Source organism: Ursus arctos, chromosome Y (genome assembly GCF_023065955.2).
Source record: "Ursus arctos isolate Adak ecotype North America chromosome Y, UrsArc2.0, whole genome shotgun sequence".
NCBI lineage: Eukaryota > Metazoa > Chordata > Mammalia > Carnivora > Ursidae > Ursus > Ursus arctos.
Window position 1 is genome coordinate 24,012,916 of NC_079874.1, and position 16,816 is coordinate 24,029,731.

Below are 16,816 nucleotides of genomic sequence, written 5' to 3' on the forward strand. Positions count from 1 at the left end.
AGAACTATGCAATGAACACGGTTTGTTTGTGTTTTTGTTTTGTTTTTGTTTTTTCCCATTTCAAGGTCCTATAGTACTGAATCCGGATTGACGGACCTAGAAGAGGGCCAAAGGAAGCGATTCTCAGAAGGTTGTGTAGCTCATGTCCTTCCACTTCCCACTCCAATCGCACCCCAGGGCTGTCTGAGGGTCACTTTAAGCTTAGGTCGACAAGAGACCTCGCAGCTCCTTCAACAGGAGGATTCCGCCCAGCCAGAACCAGTTCTGAGTGTTTTGGACCCCAAGAGGATCGTTTACAATTTCCAAGACACCGTGGCTTTGGGTTAACAGTGCTGCACTATTGGGCACAAGATCTAGAGCACTGGGGAAAACCAAAAGCCCAATCCCGCGTGAGTGACGGGCAGGGCGGAGGTAAGGAGGGGTGGGGAAGGGAGGTCCCTAGAAAACGTCATTGACGGTCTAATTGTTTCATTGTTTCCTCAGTACGTGACGCAGAGGCTGTAGCGGCCTGAAACGCACAGTCGCAGCTAGGAAACTGGAGGGGGCCTCGGGTTACTGGCTAAGACCCCCCGCAGCCTAAGCTCAAGCCGGGCGGAGTCCGGGAGCCCGCACGTGCTGCGGATTCCCCTCCGCTTACCCCGCCCATCCACCTTCTGCAGACTGCCTCAGCCCACCTCTTCTTTCGCTCCTACGGACAGAGGTTTCTACTCAATCCATCGTCGACCCGTCTGCAAAATGGCCAACACTCCTCACACCTGGGGTCACGTCACCCTCAACCTTCTTGGCTTCAGGGTTTTTTTTTAACTAATTCCGGCTTTGGGAAGCTTCCCAAAGGCGGGTGGGGACTAGTTAGAACTGAGACATTTTACGAAATTTCCGATCCCAGTAACTGAAAGAAAGAGGGAAAGCGGTAGAAGAAGGAGGGCAACTAGGACGGTGGAGGGTGGGAGGGTGAGATAAGAGATATACTAGCGCTATGGTCAAGATCTCCCAGCTCGCGGAGAGCAGGAGAAGGCAAGTTCTCGCTTGCTTCCACGAGTTTCAAGACATTGGGGGAGGGCGGAGAAAATAAAGCTCTCGCGAACTCTGAGAGCCTCTAAGGGAGAGTTGGACTAGAAGATCCCGCGATGTTATGACCAAACGAACGCGATTTAGCCAGGCAGAAATAACGGTAGGGATAAAAGAGCTGTTGGTGGTGGGGGCAAAGGAGGAAGACGCTCGACATACGTACTGACGTAAAGTCGTAGTTGCTATATTACGGCCGGGGCCAAGCTGTGTACTTCAGAGAGCTTTTAGTTCTCTGAGGGCGTGGGTGTGGTGAAACGGTATACTTGCAGTGGGGAAACTCCGAGTTCTCGGTTCCCTTCAGGCATGAGTCATGTGGCGGTGGAAAATGCGCTCGGGCTGGACCAGCAGGTAAGTCGAAATATATTTCCCAAGGCTGTCTGCGTGGACCTCTTTCCTGGTTTCACGTGGCTTGTGGCGCAGTACTAAGTAGCGACCTTTATTTCCCTTATTTTGGTACCTGTGACTTGTTATGGGTGGGATTGTGGACGGACGGGGAAAGAAACTAATTAACCATGTAGAGGTGCCGTAGCGAACAAGATAACAGTAATGTCGGTAGTAGCTGTTACTTGAGCAGAGGTATTGTATCCCGGCCGCGCACAATGGCGGCTTTTGTGTGTGCTAGCGCTTTCGCAGATACGCGCATGTGCAAGCACCGGCTGACTAGTAACCGGAGGGAGGTCCGCGTAAGATGACCATGTTTTCATCTGAAGGGGTTGATTTTCAGTGGATGACATTGATTCTGGCTCAAAGGTGCCGTTGGTGTGTAAAGGAGTTGGTTGTAGCCACGGAATGGGCGGGGCATGGGGATAGCAGGAGGGAAAGGGGGCCTTCTTTCAGGGTAATGGCGGCGGTCTCCTTTGTTTGGGCTGCAGGGCAGTGTAGCGTTGCACCCTGCTAAGGGAAAGCCTAAGCCTGCGAGACCTGGTACGACGACCGACTTTACAAAAGTCAACGAAACAGTTATTTTGTTTACTTCGGGGACTCCTGTCGCCAGACTGTCGCAGCCCAGTGCTGCGGATGGTGAGGTTGTGTTTCCGGAGTGGAAAGTTTTGTGACGCAGAAGAGCCGGAAAGGGGTACTCAGGGAAGGGAAGGAAGAATGGCAGTCTCGGGCTTCCCTTGACCAATATTTGGAAATAATGGAAGTTGGACGCCGGCGTGTAACCATTTGGGAGGTTAAACATCTGGAACTGCTCTTCATTTAATTCAGAGAGTCACTGAATGGCCATTTAGTCCAGCATTGTGGATTTTTTCTTTGTGGTCCTGTGAGTTTAAATCTATAGATTAGTAGTTTGACTTTGGAGTGCATCCCGGGAAAAACACTCGAAAAGTGGTTTGGTAGAGTAAAAGTTGTTACTTTGGTGCGCCTGAATAAACACATTGAAATAGGTCAAAAGGGTTACTTCGAGGTGTTAGCAGTGCAATAAAGCAGTCCTAATCTTCGATAGATAATAGGTTCGTTTTCCGTGGAAGGGGAAATCTTTGTTTTATTATTGCGGTATACTTCCGGAGAAACTGAATCGTTTGGATTCTGAAGTGAACTGCTTGCCTCGTCTTGTCTTCCACGTTTAACAGAGGGAAATAAATTAAGGCATAAACCTTTCACAGAAAATACTTGACGAACTCCTGAATTCTGAAACAAACCTTACTAACAATTCATTCTAAATTGCAACGTCCTTTCGTGTAATATATTTGAGAGATTTGGTGGTTTACCTCTTTTAGGTGTTTTTCTGCAATCTGCTGAGCTTTGATAATGTAAAATCGCACTGAAATTGAAAAATTGAAAGCAAAGCATAAGCATTTAACATTTTCTGTGTACCTGGGATCCATTTAAAGTTTTGCTGAACTGTGCTCACTGTGTCATTAGAATTTAGTAGTAAGCAAATTAGGCCTGGAAAAGTTGTGATAATTTAATATCTTAATTGGTGGTGCATGTAATTGGTACTATCTTGGACTTTTAGTGTTTGCAAATGTTACTGTGTTTTTTTCTGGTTGGTTGGTTGGTTTTGGCAAACACCCAGCGACCCACTTTACTGTAGAGTTTTGTGCTTTTAAAATTTTACTTTGGTAATGTATTCGTGCTTGAAAGTAGTTCTGGGTTAAATTAATAACAAAACGTGCTAAAGCAAAGTAACAGTGAGGGACAAGTAGTAATTGAGATAACGAAAAGTCTTTAAAAAGCTTTGGATGTTACTTGTGTTACTCAGTAGCTTTATAACCACCACCTCTTTGAATTTGTCTCTTCTCTCTAAAATAGAGAAGTAAATACTGCCTTCAGCGTGACCAGCGTTAAATGGAGTGGTAAGTGGTACAGTACTCACCACGTGGTAGTTTGTGGTGGTGGTGCTGCTGCTGCTGCTTAGGAATTTATCCAAATTAAAAACAGCACAATCTTTAGAGATAAACTAATGAATTTCCAAATTGTCCTAATATTTTCCAGGTAGAATTTTTAAATTTAGAGTAACATGAATAATATGAAGTGGGAAACCAGTGGTTTTGAAAAAATTGGTATTAACAAATTAGTTTGGTGATTGGAGAGCATTTTGCTATGGACAGTTGTTACAGGGGAAACCTGTTTGGGATGAATCTGTTCAAAACATCTGTAACTGGTTATACTACTGGCATCTGGGTCTTGCCAGGTAGACTTGAAAGGCATTCTTAAAACCATGTGAGTCAGACAGGGCAGCTAGCTAGTAAATGCTGCAGGTAGGACAGGAGTTTAGAACTGATTGTCTTTTGCAGTGCTATCTGTGCTTGATTTTTTTTTTTCATTTATTGTGTGTCACCATGTGAGGTGTCAATATCTTTCTTCTAGTTTGCTGGTCTAGACCTGAATGCCTCTGATAACCAGAGTGGAGGAGGAAGTACAGCGAGCAGTAAGTAAAAAATACACATATGTTTATATTTTTTTTACAAGAGTTAGTATCAGAGGTAAATACTTTTAAATCTCTGAAGAGATTTAAGTGTGGTTAATACATATTAAATCTTGTTTGCTAATATATGCATTTTATACGGATTTAATTATATTTAAAAGGATTTAATTATACTAATAGTTTGGGACACTTACTTCAATCCAGAAGCAGGGATTTAGTTAAAATTTGGATGTTAACACTGACTTCCTTCTACTTTGTAGGTGAAATGTTTTTATATCATAGTCACAGTCTGGCTGTTGACTTAATTTGGAAAATCTTAACACTATTAATTCTTTCTTGGAATCCTTCAGCTTTTATCTGTATGAAAACCATATTATATGGCCTTTGTTTTGCCACAATAGAAACAAAGCTAATTGAAATTGGTTAATTGATTTAAGTACATATTCGTTTCTTTCTTAGTTGGCAGTTTTGTTATACCAATGGTCATATCTGTTAAGAGTTGTAATTAATATAACATTTTGAAATAGCACGGCCTTTTCTTTTTCTTCACGTGCTCCACTGACTGAGCCAGCTACGCACCACTGAAATGTGTTTGGGTTGAGGATTTTTATTACAGTCTATGTTCCCAGATTTGCCGAACTTATACTGTCCACTCCTGCCTTTTCTTTCTCTGTCTCTTTTTTTGATGTAGCATAAAATTTGTATTATTTAAGCACTTACCCATTTTTTGATTTTCTTTTTCAGTAGTAAAATAATTTAAAGAATAGAAGGTTTAAAAGTTTATTTTCTAGGATCGGTGTTTTGTTTTGTTTTTTAAAGATTTTATTTATTTATTCGACAGAGATAGAGACAGCCAGCGAAAGAGGGAACACAAGCAGGGGGAGTGGGAGAGGAAGAAGCAGGCTCATAGCAGAAGAGCCTGATGTGGGGCTCGATCCCATAACGATGGGATCACGCCCTGAGCCGAAGGCAGACGCTTAACCGCTGTGCCACCCAGGCGCCCCTTGATTTGTTTTTAAAGATTTTATTTGAGAGCACACGGGGAAAGAGAGAAGCAGAATACCTTGCCAAGCAGAGAGCCCAGTGTATGGCTCCATCCTAGGACCTTGGGGTAATGAACCGAAGGCAGATGCTCAATGGACTGAGCCACCTAGGCGCCCCTATAATGAATGTTTTAATAGATATTTTTATAAACCGCTGTGTCTTGGAGGTTAAGATAGGTTTTTAATTTTATGTTTCTCTCCTAGAGGGGCGCTATATACCTCCTCACTTAAGGAACAGAGAAGCCTCTAAAGGTAGGTGACTGGCAACTTTATATCCAACTTTTCTGTTTTAAGAAGTTAGTGAAAGCTAGGGAAAATGAGGTAACTTTAGGAAGTGTATTACTCACATCTCTTTTCTTAACGTCCTACCTTTGGCAAAGTTCATCTGGAATTGTATATGTATAATGGATCTTTCTTATTTCTTTTGATTAGTTTTGAGCCTAAAGTTTCACTATTCTAGTGCTATGTTGGTTTATAAATACTGACAACATGATTTCAGTTTGAAAGCTACCTGGGGTGGGGGTGGGTGCTGTTTTGTAAAACTAACTGCAGGGCAATGAAATCTTCCTTAAATGCTGCTTTAGTGAAAATTAGTTATTGCAGAATATTTAATATCTGAAAGATTGTAAGCCTGGGCACACTCAGTGGGTTGGAGAGATTGTCTGACTTCAGTTTTTTGCAAAAACTGTTGCATGTTAAGGGCTTTGTGTGAAATGTTATTAAAATACTTTATGACTTTTAGTATTAAGTTTTTAAAGTAGAGTAATAGATGATTAAGATAGTGTTGGGATGATGGTATGAGTGTCATATATTCACCATTGTGATGTGAAATTTTCAAGAGAAGGAAAAGATCAGGAAAAGCCAAGAAGAAAGAAGATGGTGGACAAATGAGGTGTGGGTATTTGGGGAGGGGGAAAACGAACTGTAGCTTTTTAAAGATTTTCTTTTTAAGTAATCTCTACACCCAGTATGGGGCTCAGACTTTACAACCGTTAGATCAAGAGTTGCATGCTCTACTGACTGAGCCACCCACATGCCCCCAGAATTTCTTTTATAATGGGTCTTTCTCAGAATGTATGTGACTAGAATTGCAAGGAAGGTATACATGCTTTGTGAGAGTTTAAGTGCTTCAAAGGAGGTGACAGTATGGAAATTAAGAAATGGAAGAGGAAAGGCCACAGTCAACTGTAGAGTAGAGGGAAAGTAATGTCATTACTTTATGAACTGCAAAAAATTAAAAAGAATGTGTCTAATTGGTTGAGTTCTCTATAGTGGGTTTATTCTGGTCACCTTCCTTTTATCTGTCTGTAGATGTGCCCCAGAGGTCTGTGTGGAAATAGGCAAGGACGACAGTTTCTCCCTGGTATATTTGGTTCTCCTTGAGTTTGACAACATTGTTGAATTCTTAGAATGTGACAATAGTATACATAAATATAAAGGACAACAGTAGTTACACCAACTTTTTGATTTGTTAGCACTGAAACAGAAAGGAGCTTTGGCATTGCCTCAGGGTGAAATAACTAAAAGTTTGGAGACATTCAGGGGAAAAAAGCTTTGGAGACATTCGAGAAAATGGTTTGAGAAATTTTTTTCTTAAGTATAAAGGATGTAAAAAGACAAGTGGGTTGTTTTCTAAATTTAGAGTTCATATGGAAATACCTCATTGCCTCATGTTTGCATACTTGAATGTTAAGGAGTCATTTTAAAGATCCTGGGTTGTTTTTGAATACAGGTTCTTTTGTATATGGGCACTTCTCTAAAGGTATCTTAAAAGTGTAGAACAAAGAATGTATTGATTATTTGCATTTACTGAATTTCTTTTAAATGTCTACTAAGTTGTTTATGTATTGTAAATAATTTAGCTGATTTGTTACATTTATAGCTGTTGATTAAGTTGCTACCAGGTTGCCTTCTCCACAGTCTTTTGAATAAGTCTCTTGTTAATTATGCCACTTACTACAGAGAGCCCATATGAGCATAATTCAGTGACTGCAATTTGGAGCTTCATCATGAATTTTCAAATTCTCTCTCCTCATGCATCGGACATATTTCTTGTTGGTAATCTTGTAGTGGATCTTTTAATATAAGCTTTTGTTTAGGTAACTGATTCTACCTGAGGTAACCTTTTGAATTTAAAAATGTGTGTTGTATATGCTATATGGTACATACCTTAAATTTATCAACTTGAGCAACAGCTGTTTGTTTATGAGATTTATTTTTAGGAATGGGGCATAACTAAAAAGCTAAACTTAGAGCTTCCCTTGCGACTGCCTTTGAAGTTAAAACTTTGGAGGCAGCCCTTGGGAATCCCTCTGAGAGCAGTTACACCTTTAAAAAGGCAATTTATCACAATCTCGTTAAAATTTTATGGGAATAGACCCCTGCTTTACCTCTTTTAAAATATAGCGAACATTGACACTTGAAAGAATGGAACTTAAATTCTTAATGTGATACTATTTGCTGGTGAAACCAATTCTCTAAAGCTTGATTCTCTTCTCCAGTATTTGACAAAGTAATTCCATTGATGCTTGGTTCCAGAAGGGTAAATAAAAGGGAGGCTGTGGCAGAACTTATTTGGAAAGACAGGAGTTAATGTAAAACTATTGTCAACTTTTTTTTAAACTTTTTTTGGAAGGATTCTATGATAAAGACAGTTCAGGGTGGAGTTGTAGTAAAGATAAGGACGTCTACAGCAGTTTTGGGTCCCGAGATTCAAGAGGAAAGCCCAATTACTTCAGTGATCGTGGAAGTGGACCAAGGGGAAGGTAAATTATTCTCAGCTTGCAAATGTGTTCCTGGTAGCAGTTTAGGAATCAAATCTCAGTTTGATGCGATCTCATTCTTTGTACTTTTCTTGATCTTTTTTTTTAAGATTTTATTTATTTGTGAGAGTTTACATAAGCAGGGGGAATGGCAGCGGGAAAGGGAGAAGCAGGCTCCCCGAGATCATGATCTGAACAGAAATTAAGAGGCAGCCACTTAACCAACTGAGCCACCCAGGTTCCCCTAGGTTATTAGTTTTAAAGTGAAAATATGAAGTAAATACTGGATAGAAGTGTTATAAAACGTAATTTTTAACATTATGAGACCTGATGAAGCCGTATAATTTTATAGAAGGTAAAAATGGATGTGGATTTTTAAAAAAATTAAAGATGTATAGGGACGCCTGGGTGGCTCAGGTCATGACGGTGTCTTGGGATCAAGTCCAGCATCAGGGAAGCCTGCTTCTCCCTCTCCCTGCTTCTGCCTGTCTCCCGCCCCCCCCCCCCCCCCCCGTTGTGCGCGCACTCTCTCTCTGACAAATTTTTTAAAAAATGAAGATGTACAAATTATACATAACCATTAACTACAAGATCTTATTTCATAAATGAGATAGCCAGTGTTGAATTATTGAAGTCTTTGAGAGGTACTTAGGGCTAAACAGTTCAAGAAGTACATATCTTAGTATGATATCGGCTAAATGATATATATCAATTGTTATGCTATTTAGGTTTGATGATCGTGGACGGAGTGACTATGATGGTATTGGCAGTCGTGGTGACAGGACTAGCTTTGGCAAATTTGAACGAAGTGGACACAGTCGTTGGTGTGACAGATCAGATGAAGATGATTGGTCAAAACCACTTCCACCAAGTGAACGATTGGAGCAGTAAGTTTTTAAAATACGTGTTGATTGATATGAAACTTATTACTTAGTATAACATATGTAATCATTTGATTTTAGGGAGCTCTTTTCTGGAGGAAACACTGGAATAAACTTTGAGAAATATGATGATATACCAGTAGAGGCAACTGGCAATAACTGTCCTCCACATATTGAAAGCGTAAGTAATTTTTGTTTGACTCTTTAACAGTTCTTTGTTAACAATTTAAAAACTTCATTGAGTTATTTAAAAAAAAAAGAGAGACTAAGATTTTATGTCACCATTATGAACAGTGCTGATCAAACATACACAGAATCCAAAAGTTACTCTGTTGTATGTTAGACCTGGAGTCTTATTTTCTTAAAAATACCTAAAATTTTTTAAGGTTCTCTTTATCCAAAATGATAGGAAATGTAATCACAACCAAGAGTGGGTATTTGGGGTTGCTTTTATTGTAGTAGTACAACACAGAAACAGCTGAGGCATTTCTAAGTTACATGTGTTTGACTTGCTTTTATTTCCTTGACAGTTCAGCGATGTTGAGATGGGAGAAATTATCATGGGGAACATTGAGCTTACTCGTTACACTCGTCCAACTCCGGTGCAGAAGCATGCCATTCCTATTATCAAAGAAAAAAGAGACTTGATGGCTTGTGCCCAAACGGGTAAGCTGATTGGATAAAGATTTAAAGTTAGTATCTCAACTGGTCTAGCTCTAGAAATAGTACTTTTAACAAGGAGACTTGAGTCCTGGATTAAGCCTGATTTTGAGTTATGTAAAGATTGGTTGGTGAGGTCTTTTTCTTTTTTTTTTTCCGTCTACCTTTATAGCCTTCAGATGAAACTAGTGTTTCTGTCAGGACATCTTGGGGAAGTCTGTAGCCGATTGTCAGCCTGGTATTATTGCAACAGGGAAAATTATGAATGTAATGTAGAGAATGTTAGCTACATAATTAAAATAGGAAATAACTCAGGTTCATAAAAATGTGGGTGGGAAAAAGGGAATTGTGCCTCCTGCCTCTGGTATTTGGAGAATGGGCAGCGTTAGTTCAGTTCTGTATGAGGATTTACTACTGATAAAAAGACAGCAGAATGTCCTTCTCCATGTAAAACTTTTCTTTGTATAGAAAAAGGAAACATAAGTCGTTTGTAATGTATTTTCTTTTTTTTAAGGATTTCATCTTTTATGTTTAACTGTGATCTTTAGTTTAAATCTGGGATTATTGAAACAGTTACAACCAAGGCTTTATTCTGCAAAAGAAAACAGACTACTGTACAAAGCCATTACTCTCTCTCTTTTTTTTTTTTTTTAAAGATTTTGTTTATTTATTTGACACAGAGAGAGACAGCCAGTGAGAGAGGGAACACAAGCAGGGGGACTGGGAGATGAAGAAGCAGGCTCCCAGTGGAGGAGCCTGATGTGGGGCTTGAACCCAGAATGCCAGGATCACGCCCTGAGCCGAAGGCAGACACTTAACGACTGCGCCACCCAGGCGCTCCAAAGCCCTTTACTCTTAAACTTCAGAAACTGTCATACATTCCAACAGAATTACAGGATATAAAGTGTATAGAAAGAGAAGTTGGTGCCATGGAAGAGGCAACATGATTGTGTTTTCATGTGAATTAAAATGTAAAGAGTAGAGGATTGCATTATTTAAAATGGATTATAGGAATCACTTGACATTCTTGATTTGGCTGTATGAATATACCATATTTTCCAAAAAATTGGGCAAAAGGTAAAATTTTCTTTCACTAAAAGGGAATATGGAACACAATTATTTTTTTAACAGGGTCTGGAAAAACTGCAGCATTTCTGTTGCCCATCTTAAGTCAGATTTATACAGATGGTCCAGGCGAGGCATTGAAGGCTGTGAAGGTAAAGATTGATATCTTTATAAAATAAGTTGTTGGCATAGAAAAAGCTTTATAAATAGAATTGGGGACCTTTCTTTCTAAACAATGCTGTGGAGGGGGGTTCAATTTCTTTTCCTTTTTTAATTTATTTTTAAATTTTTGTAAAGATTTTATTTCTTTATTTGAGAGAGAGCAAGAGCAGGCGGGAGGAGAGGGAGAAGCAGACAGCCTGCTGAGCAGGGAGCTGGATGTGGAACTTGATACCATGACTTGAGCTGAAAGCAGACGCTTAACTGACTCAGGCGCCCTGGATGTGTAATCCTTAATTATAAAGAGAATTTTGTTGTGATGAGTTGTTTTTAAAAGAACAAAAGAGTTTTGGGTCTTTGAGTTTAATTTATAAATTGTTCTCATTTCTTAGGAAAATGGAAGATATGGACGCCGTAAACAATATCCTATCTCCTTAGTTTTAGCACCAACAAGAGAATTGGCTGTACAGATTTATGAGGAAGCCAGAAAAGTATGTATGCATTTTACGGATTATTGTTATTTTCATTGATTCTGGTTATGTTTTTGTGAACATCTCATAAACTCTTTGCTTACAGTTTTCATACCGATCTCGAGTTCGTCCTTGTGTGGTTTATGGTGGTGCTGATATTGGTCAGCAGATTCGAGACTTAGAACGTGGATGTCACTTGTTAGTCGCCACCCCAGGACGTCTAGTGGATATGATGGAAAGAGGAAAGATTGGATTAGACTTCTGCAAGTAAGTGTTAATTTTTATACATACAAGATGTAACGTCTTGTATTTTTTTATTTTCAATTTTTTTTTTAATTCTAGTTAGCATACAGTGCAGTTTTGGTTTCAGGAGTAGAACTTTATTTATTTATTTATAAATATTTTATTTATTTATTTGACAGAGAGCCAGCAAGAGAGGGAACACAAACAGGGGGAGTGGGAGAGGAAGAAGCATACTTCCCACCGAGCGGGGAGTCTGATGCTGGGCTCAATCCCAGGACCCTGGGATTACGCCCTGAGCCAAAGGCAGATGCTTAACGACTGAGCCACCCAGGCTCCCCTAGAACTTCTTTTATATTAATGGTCATTTTTTTAGTGATTTAGTAAGATTGCTTTCAGATTAAAAAGGAATTTTAATCATTTAACTTCTCTATAACTTTTGAAAATCACAGTTAACCTGTATGACCCATTGGGACTGTGTCAAATAATAGTTATTTGATTTATTTATTTCACAATGTGTTACATTGCAAGGCTAGCATGTTAGAGTGAATGTTACACAACTGTATTCAGTGCTCAGTTTCTCATCAAATTCTAAAGTCAGTATTTTTCATAATAGATACTTAGTATTGGATGAAGCAGATAGGATGCTGGATATGGGGTTTGAACCTCAGATAAGACGTATAGTTGAACAAGATACTATGCCACCAAAGGGTATTCGCCACACTATGATGTTCAGTGCTACTTTTCCTAAGGAAATACAGGTATGGTTTAATATTTTTTAGAACATTTGTAAATAAGATTTTCAGATAATTTAAGAAATCAGAGACTAAGCTAGAGGTTTTTCCCCTTTTTTAGATGCTTGCTCGTGATTTCTTGGATGAATATATCTTTCTGGCTGTAGGCAGAGTTGGCTCTACCTCTGAGAACATCACACAAAAAGTGGTTTGGGTGGAAGAATCAGACAAACGGTCATTTCTTCTTGACCTCTTAAATGCAACAGGTAAAGTTAATGATAGTGTAGTGAGAATGTATCTACATCTCTTTAGCTCCTACCCTTCTTTTGCCCACCTCCCTACATGATTTAACCTTATTTTAATTACTTCCATGTGCTTGCTTACTGAGTGCAAAAAGAATTAAGATGCTGAGTTGTTAGTAAACAAAGCTTTATATGTAATTTTTCAGGGAAGGATTCGCTGACTTTAGTGTTTGTGGAGACCAAAAAGGGTGCTGATTCTCTGGAGGATTTCTTATACCATGAAGGATATGCTTGTACCAGTATCCATGGTGACCGGTCACAGAGAGATAGAGAGGAGGCCCTTCACCAGTTTCGCTCAGGAAAAAGCCCTATTTTAGTGGCTACAGCTGTGTGTATATTTTCATTTTTGAGTTGAGCATGTTTGAATATTGCTTTTTTTTTTTTTTAACGAAAGTTATTTTTCAGGTGGCAGCAAGAGGACTAGACATTTCAAATGTGAAACACGTTATCAATTTTGATTTGCCAAGTGATATTGAGGAATATGTACATCGGATTGGCCGTACAGGACGTGTAGGAAACCTTGGTAAAGTATTTAGTTGTCTGATGGTTTGTCACAGAATCTTGAATATTAGAGATTGTTTTCAAGGGAAACCAGATGAATGACACAACTAAAAATTACTGTTTAAATCTCTAATTTGGTTATGTCACAAGTTATAACGTATTTTTTTGTTCTATTTACTGTTGTACATGTGAAGGAAGACCAGATTGTTTTATGGAAATCTCAGTTTTATGTATTTTTTTGAATTCTTATAGGCCTTGCCACCTCATTCTTTAATGAAAGAAATATAAATATCACGAAGGATTTGTTGGATCTGCTCGTTGAAGCAAAACAAGAAGTGCCATCTTGGTTAGAAAACATGGCTTACGAACACCACTATAAGGGTAGCAGTCGTGGACGCTCTAAGAGGTACAAATTATTTTGAGTTTTCATTATTATTCTTTGCTTTGGGCAGGAAGTTGTGTCCAGGGTTAACTTAAAACACTGCTACTTTTTAACATTCTTTTGACAAGGGATAGTAGAAGTGGGACAAGGAAAAAAATTAAAAATACATATTAAGAGTTAAATATCAGCCCTTAAGTGCTCAGGACTTTTGAAACACTACTGCAAGAATTGACCATAATGGCAGTTGAGTTGAAAAATCAGAAATTGGGGGCACCCTGGGTGGCTCAGTCGTTAAGCGTCTGCTTTCGGCTCAGGGCATGATCCCGGTGTTCTGGGATCGAGCCCCTCATCGGGCTCCTCTGCTGGAAGCCTGCTTTTTCCTCTCCCAATCCCCCTGCTTGTGTTCCTTCTCTAGCTGGCTGTGTCTCTCTCTGTGCCAAATAAATAAATAAAATCTTAAAAAAAAAAAAAAAAAGAACGAAAAGAAAAATCAGAAATTGAGGATTGGAAAGTTAGTACATGGAAATTGTGAGTTTAATTGAATTGGAAACATAAAATACCCACAATGTTTTTCCTTTTCATAGTAGATTCAGTGGAGGATTTGGTGCCAGAGACTATCGACAAAGTAGTGGTTCCAGCAGTTCTAGCTTTAGTAGTGGTCGTGCCAGCAGCAGCCGTAGTGGTGGAGGTGGTCACAGCAGCAGCAGAGGATTTGGTGGAGGTAATGTTAACTTCTCCCACTTTATGTGTCTTTGGTGAGTGCTTTTTATTTTTCTTAAAGCATAATTTATTGGAGAAATTTCCAAAGAATACAAAATCCAGTACTATGAATTTTTTAAATTAGGTTTCTTTCAGAGAGAAAGAAGGACAGAAACTTCAGTGGCTGAACTAATTTCTGTTTTCAAACGTTTCTTGATAGGTGGCTATGGAGGCTTCTACAATAGTGATGGATATGGTGGAAATTACAACTCCCAGGGGGTTGACTGGTGGGGCAATTGAATCTGCTTTGCAACAAAGTCACCCTTTCAAACAAGCTAATATGGAAACCACATGTAACTTAGCCAGACTATATTTTATAGCTTCAAGACCTTGCAGTACATTACCAGCTGTGATTCTCCTGAAAATTTAAGGGAGCTTCAAAGTCACAAGAAGAAGGAACAATCAACAACCTTACTCAGAAGTTGAAGACATAATTGCTGTAGTTTGGATTAACTCCCCTCCTGCTTATTCTCATCCCAAACTGCATTTATGATTTTGTGACTGAGGATCATTTGTTTGTTAATGTACTGTGACTTTAACTTTAGACAACTTATTATTTTGATGTCCTGTTGGCTCAGTAATGCTCAAGATATCGATTGTTTTGAAAAAAATAAATTTCCTCAACTTGGGCTAAAATCAAACCTTGGCAAATAGGTGTGATACAACTTAACAGGAATCATCAGTTCATCTGTAGATACTAATATGGGGAAAAATCTTTGGCAGTAGCCTGCGTTAAGACTTTCTGGTACTTGCAGACTGGGAAGAAGAACATCTGAAGGCAGAATTAGTTTCACAGGTGGCAGACTGTACTAAGTTAAAGTTCTGACTTGCTCACTCTATCCTTGATAGGCTCTTAAAATCTGGGTAGTTTTTAAATAAGCCATTCCAGTCAAGATGAGGTGGCATGTATGAATACATTCACATGTTTTTCAAAGCATTCTTTGAAGTTAAAGCAAATAAATACAGCAATTCCTCTTTTAATGTTCAGATTATTTTAAGTAAGCAAATGTGGGCATACTATTATAGGAAAAGTTTTAAAGGTTTGATAACAAAAGTGTTTGAGGGAGATTTCATCTGATTAGATTTTTTAATGCCTGCCATAAATAAATTTGAAGTGGTAGGATAGCTGACCATAGCAGTGACCAGTCTTTATGGGCCTGCTTGGATTTTGGTTTTTAATGCATGCTAGTGTTGATGTTTTTTGGTCAAGAGTATATGAGCAGGAGGGATTATGCAGCAGGCTTTACTTTAATACAGATTCACATTACTCTCTTTAAGCTGCGTTGAAATGTTAAAAATGGCTTACACTTGTAGACTTTGTAGATCAGAATAAGAACAAATTGAAATCCTTGAGATTACACAGGTTGGAAATATGTACTAAACTGCATAAGATGTTATTTCTATATACTGCAGTTTTAATCTATTTTAGTTGCATAGGTTTCCATTATATTTATAGTCTCTTTATGATAAATTTGGCCAAAGATGATTATCCACCACTAAAAATGCCTCTTCTACTTGAATTCTGTGCTGATTTTGTGGCCAGAATACAATAATCTTTCAAAACTAATCTTTGTGATGGCGTAAGCAGGAAGAAATTTTATTAAAGTGCAATAGATTTTCAAGAATATTGTGCCTTGTTCTAAAAACCATTAAGTAGGTGCACTTGACAGTATTGAGGTCATTTGTTACGGTGCTATTTCAATTAGTATAGGTTTAGACTCTTGTACATTTTGCCCATAACTTTTTACAAAGTACTTACTTTATTGCACATTCAGAGAATTTTATATATGTGTCTTGTGTGCGTGTCCTTAAACTTCCAATCTTATTTTGTCTCTTGGAGATTGTTGAACGCAGCTTGTTACAAGAAATAGATAAAAAATTTTATTTGGGACCATGGAATGAGAGATAAAACTATTTGCACACGACAGATTTTAGATACTTTTTGCTGCTAGTTTGTGTAATATTTATTGAACATGTTGACATATATTTATTTTTGTAAGCCTAAAAGTGAATTCTTTGAAAGTTCAAAGAAACTTGACCAAAAGACAGTTCAAAAACACTGGCACTTGAATGTTGAATGTCACCATATGTGAAATTATATATTTCGGGGTAGTGTGAGCTTTTAACGTTAAGTTCTATTAAACAATTCAGTCAAGTTAAGTAGACCTGGCACTGGTGATGCAGCTAGCTCTAACTTTCTGACAAAGTTTAAGACAAAATTGGCAACCTGAAATTAAAAACATGCCAAGGTTTTGATACACTTGTCTTAAAATATTAATGAAACACTTCTGAACACTGATAACGAAGTGTCCACATTCTCAAAGGTTCTATGAGTTTTGTTTTCGTTATGTTTTTGTTTGGCTTGGTTTTCAGTGACTGTCTGGCATATTTGCAATCCTCAAACATGTGGTTCTCTTTGTGTATTGCCATAATTAGTGACTTACATTCAGTTTTATCAGTCAGCAATATTATCAGTAAGAATGGATTTAAAGTTGCTGAATGTAGATCTTGAACCTCAAGTCACTAAGTTAGTAATTGCTTATTGTATTAGTTTTAGATGCTAGCACTGCATGTGCTGTTTGTTCTGATTTTACTAAAATAAAAAGTTGAACACAATCTTTCTGCTGTCAGTTGTGGCCTTAATCGTGAGATGTAGAAATGAAATTGCACTGTCAGTCTGGAGAATGATAACAGAAATGGTCAATTTTGGTTACACACTGATGCAGGCAGCCACTACAAATTAACTGATGTAAGAATAAAAACTAAACCAGCTTAACATGTCATATTAGAATAGATAGTATGAAATTGGCTTTTTTAAGGGAATCAACCTCAAATTTTTTGTGTTCCTTTAGAACTAAACTCCCATCACTTGAAGGGGTAAGCACTATTCTTATTGCTAATAGTGTAGATTGGCTTTT

General features: G+C 38.4%; 1 protein-coding gene across 2 annotated transcripts; it reads left to right on the forward strand.

Moving 5' to 3' along the window:
- The first annotated feature begins 496 nt into the window (after positions 1 to 496).
- On the forward strand, positions 497 to 16,514 carry LOC113248381 (ATP-dependent RNA helicase DDX3X-like). Of its 2 annotated transcripts, none has more exons than XM_026489783.4 (17): positions 497 to 1,416; positions 3,883 to 3,943; positions 5,188 to 5,235; positions 7,619 to 7,748; positions 8,474 to 8,632; positions 8,708 to 8,807; positions 9,157 to 9,292; positions 10,418 to 10,503; positions 10,903 to 11,001; positions 11,087 to 11,247; positions 11,837 to 11,981; positions 12,076 to 12,220; positions 12,403 to 12,584; positions 12,662 to 12,779; positions 13,010 to 13,163; positions 13,724 to 13,860; positions 14,059 to 16,514. In XM_026489783.4, the coding sequence occupies exons 1-17, from the start codon at positions 1,372 to 1,374 to the stop codon at positions 14,136 to 14,138; spliced, it is 1,986 nt and encodes a 661-aa protein (XP_026345568.1). In that variant the 5' UTR covers positions 497 to 1,371; the 3' UTR covers positions 14,139 to 16,514. The 2 variants fall into 2 exon arrangements, with proteins under 2 accessions (XP_026345568.1, XP_026345569.1); XM_026489784.4 differs by having other exon boundaries at positions 13,727 to 13,860.
- Positions 16,515 to 16,816: the final 302 nt, after the last annotated feature.

What these genes read in the sequence shown, in the direction of transcription:
- LOC113248381 (XM_026489783.4), top strand. Translation starts at nt 1,372, where the DNA reads ATGAGTCATGTGGCGGTGGAAAATGCGCTCGGGCTGGACCAGCAG. An exon ending in CTTTTCCTAAGGAAATACAG is followed by an intron (nt 11,982 to 12,075) that starts GTATGGTTTAAT and finishes CCCCTTTTTTAG; the next exon opens with ATGCTTGCTCGTGATTTCTT. An exon ending in TGACCTCTTAAATGCAACAG is followed by an intron (nt 12,221 to 12,402) that starts GTAAAGTTAATG and finishes GTAATTTTTCAG; the next exon opens with GGAAGGATTCGCTGACTTTA.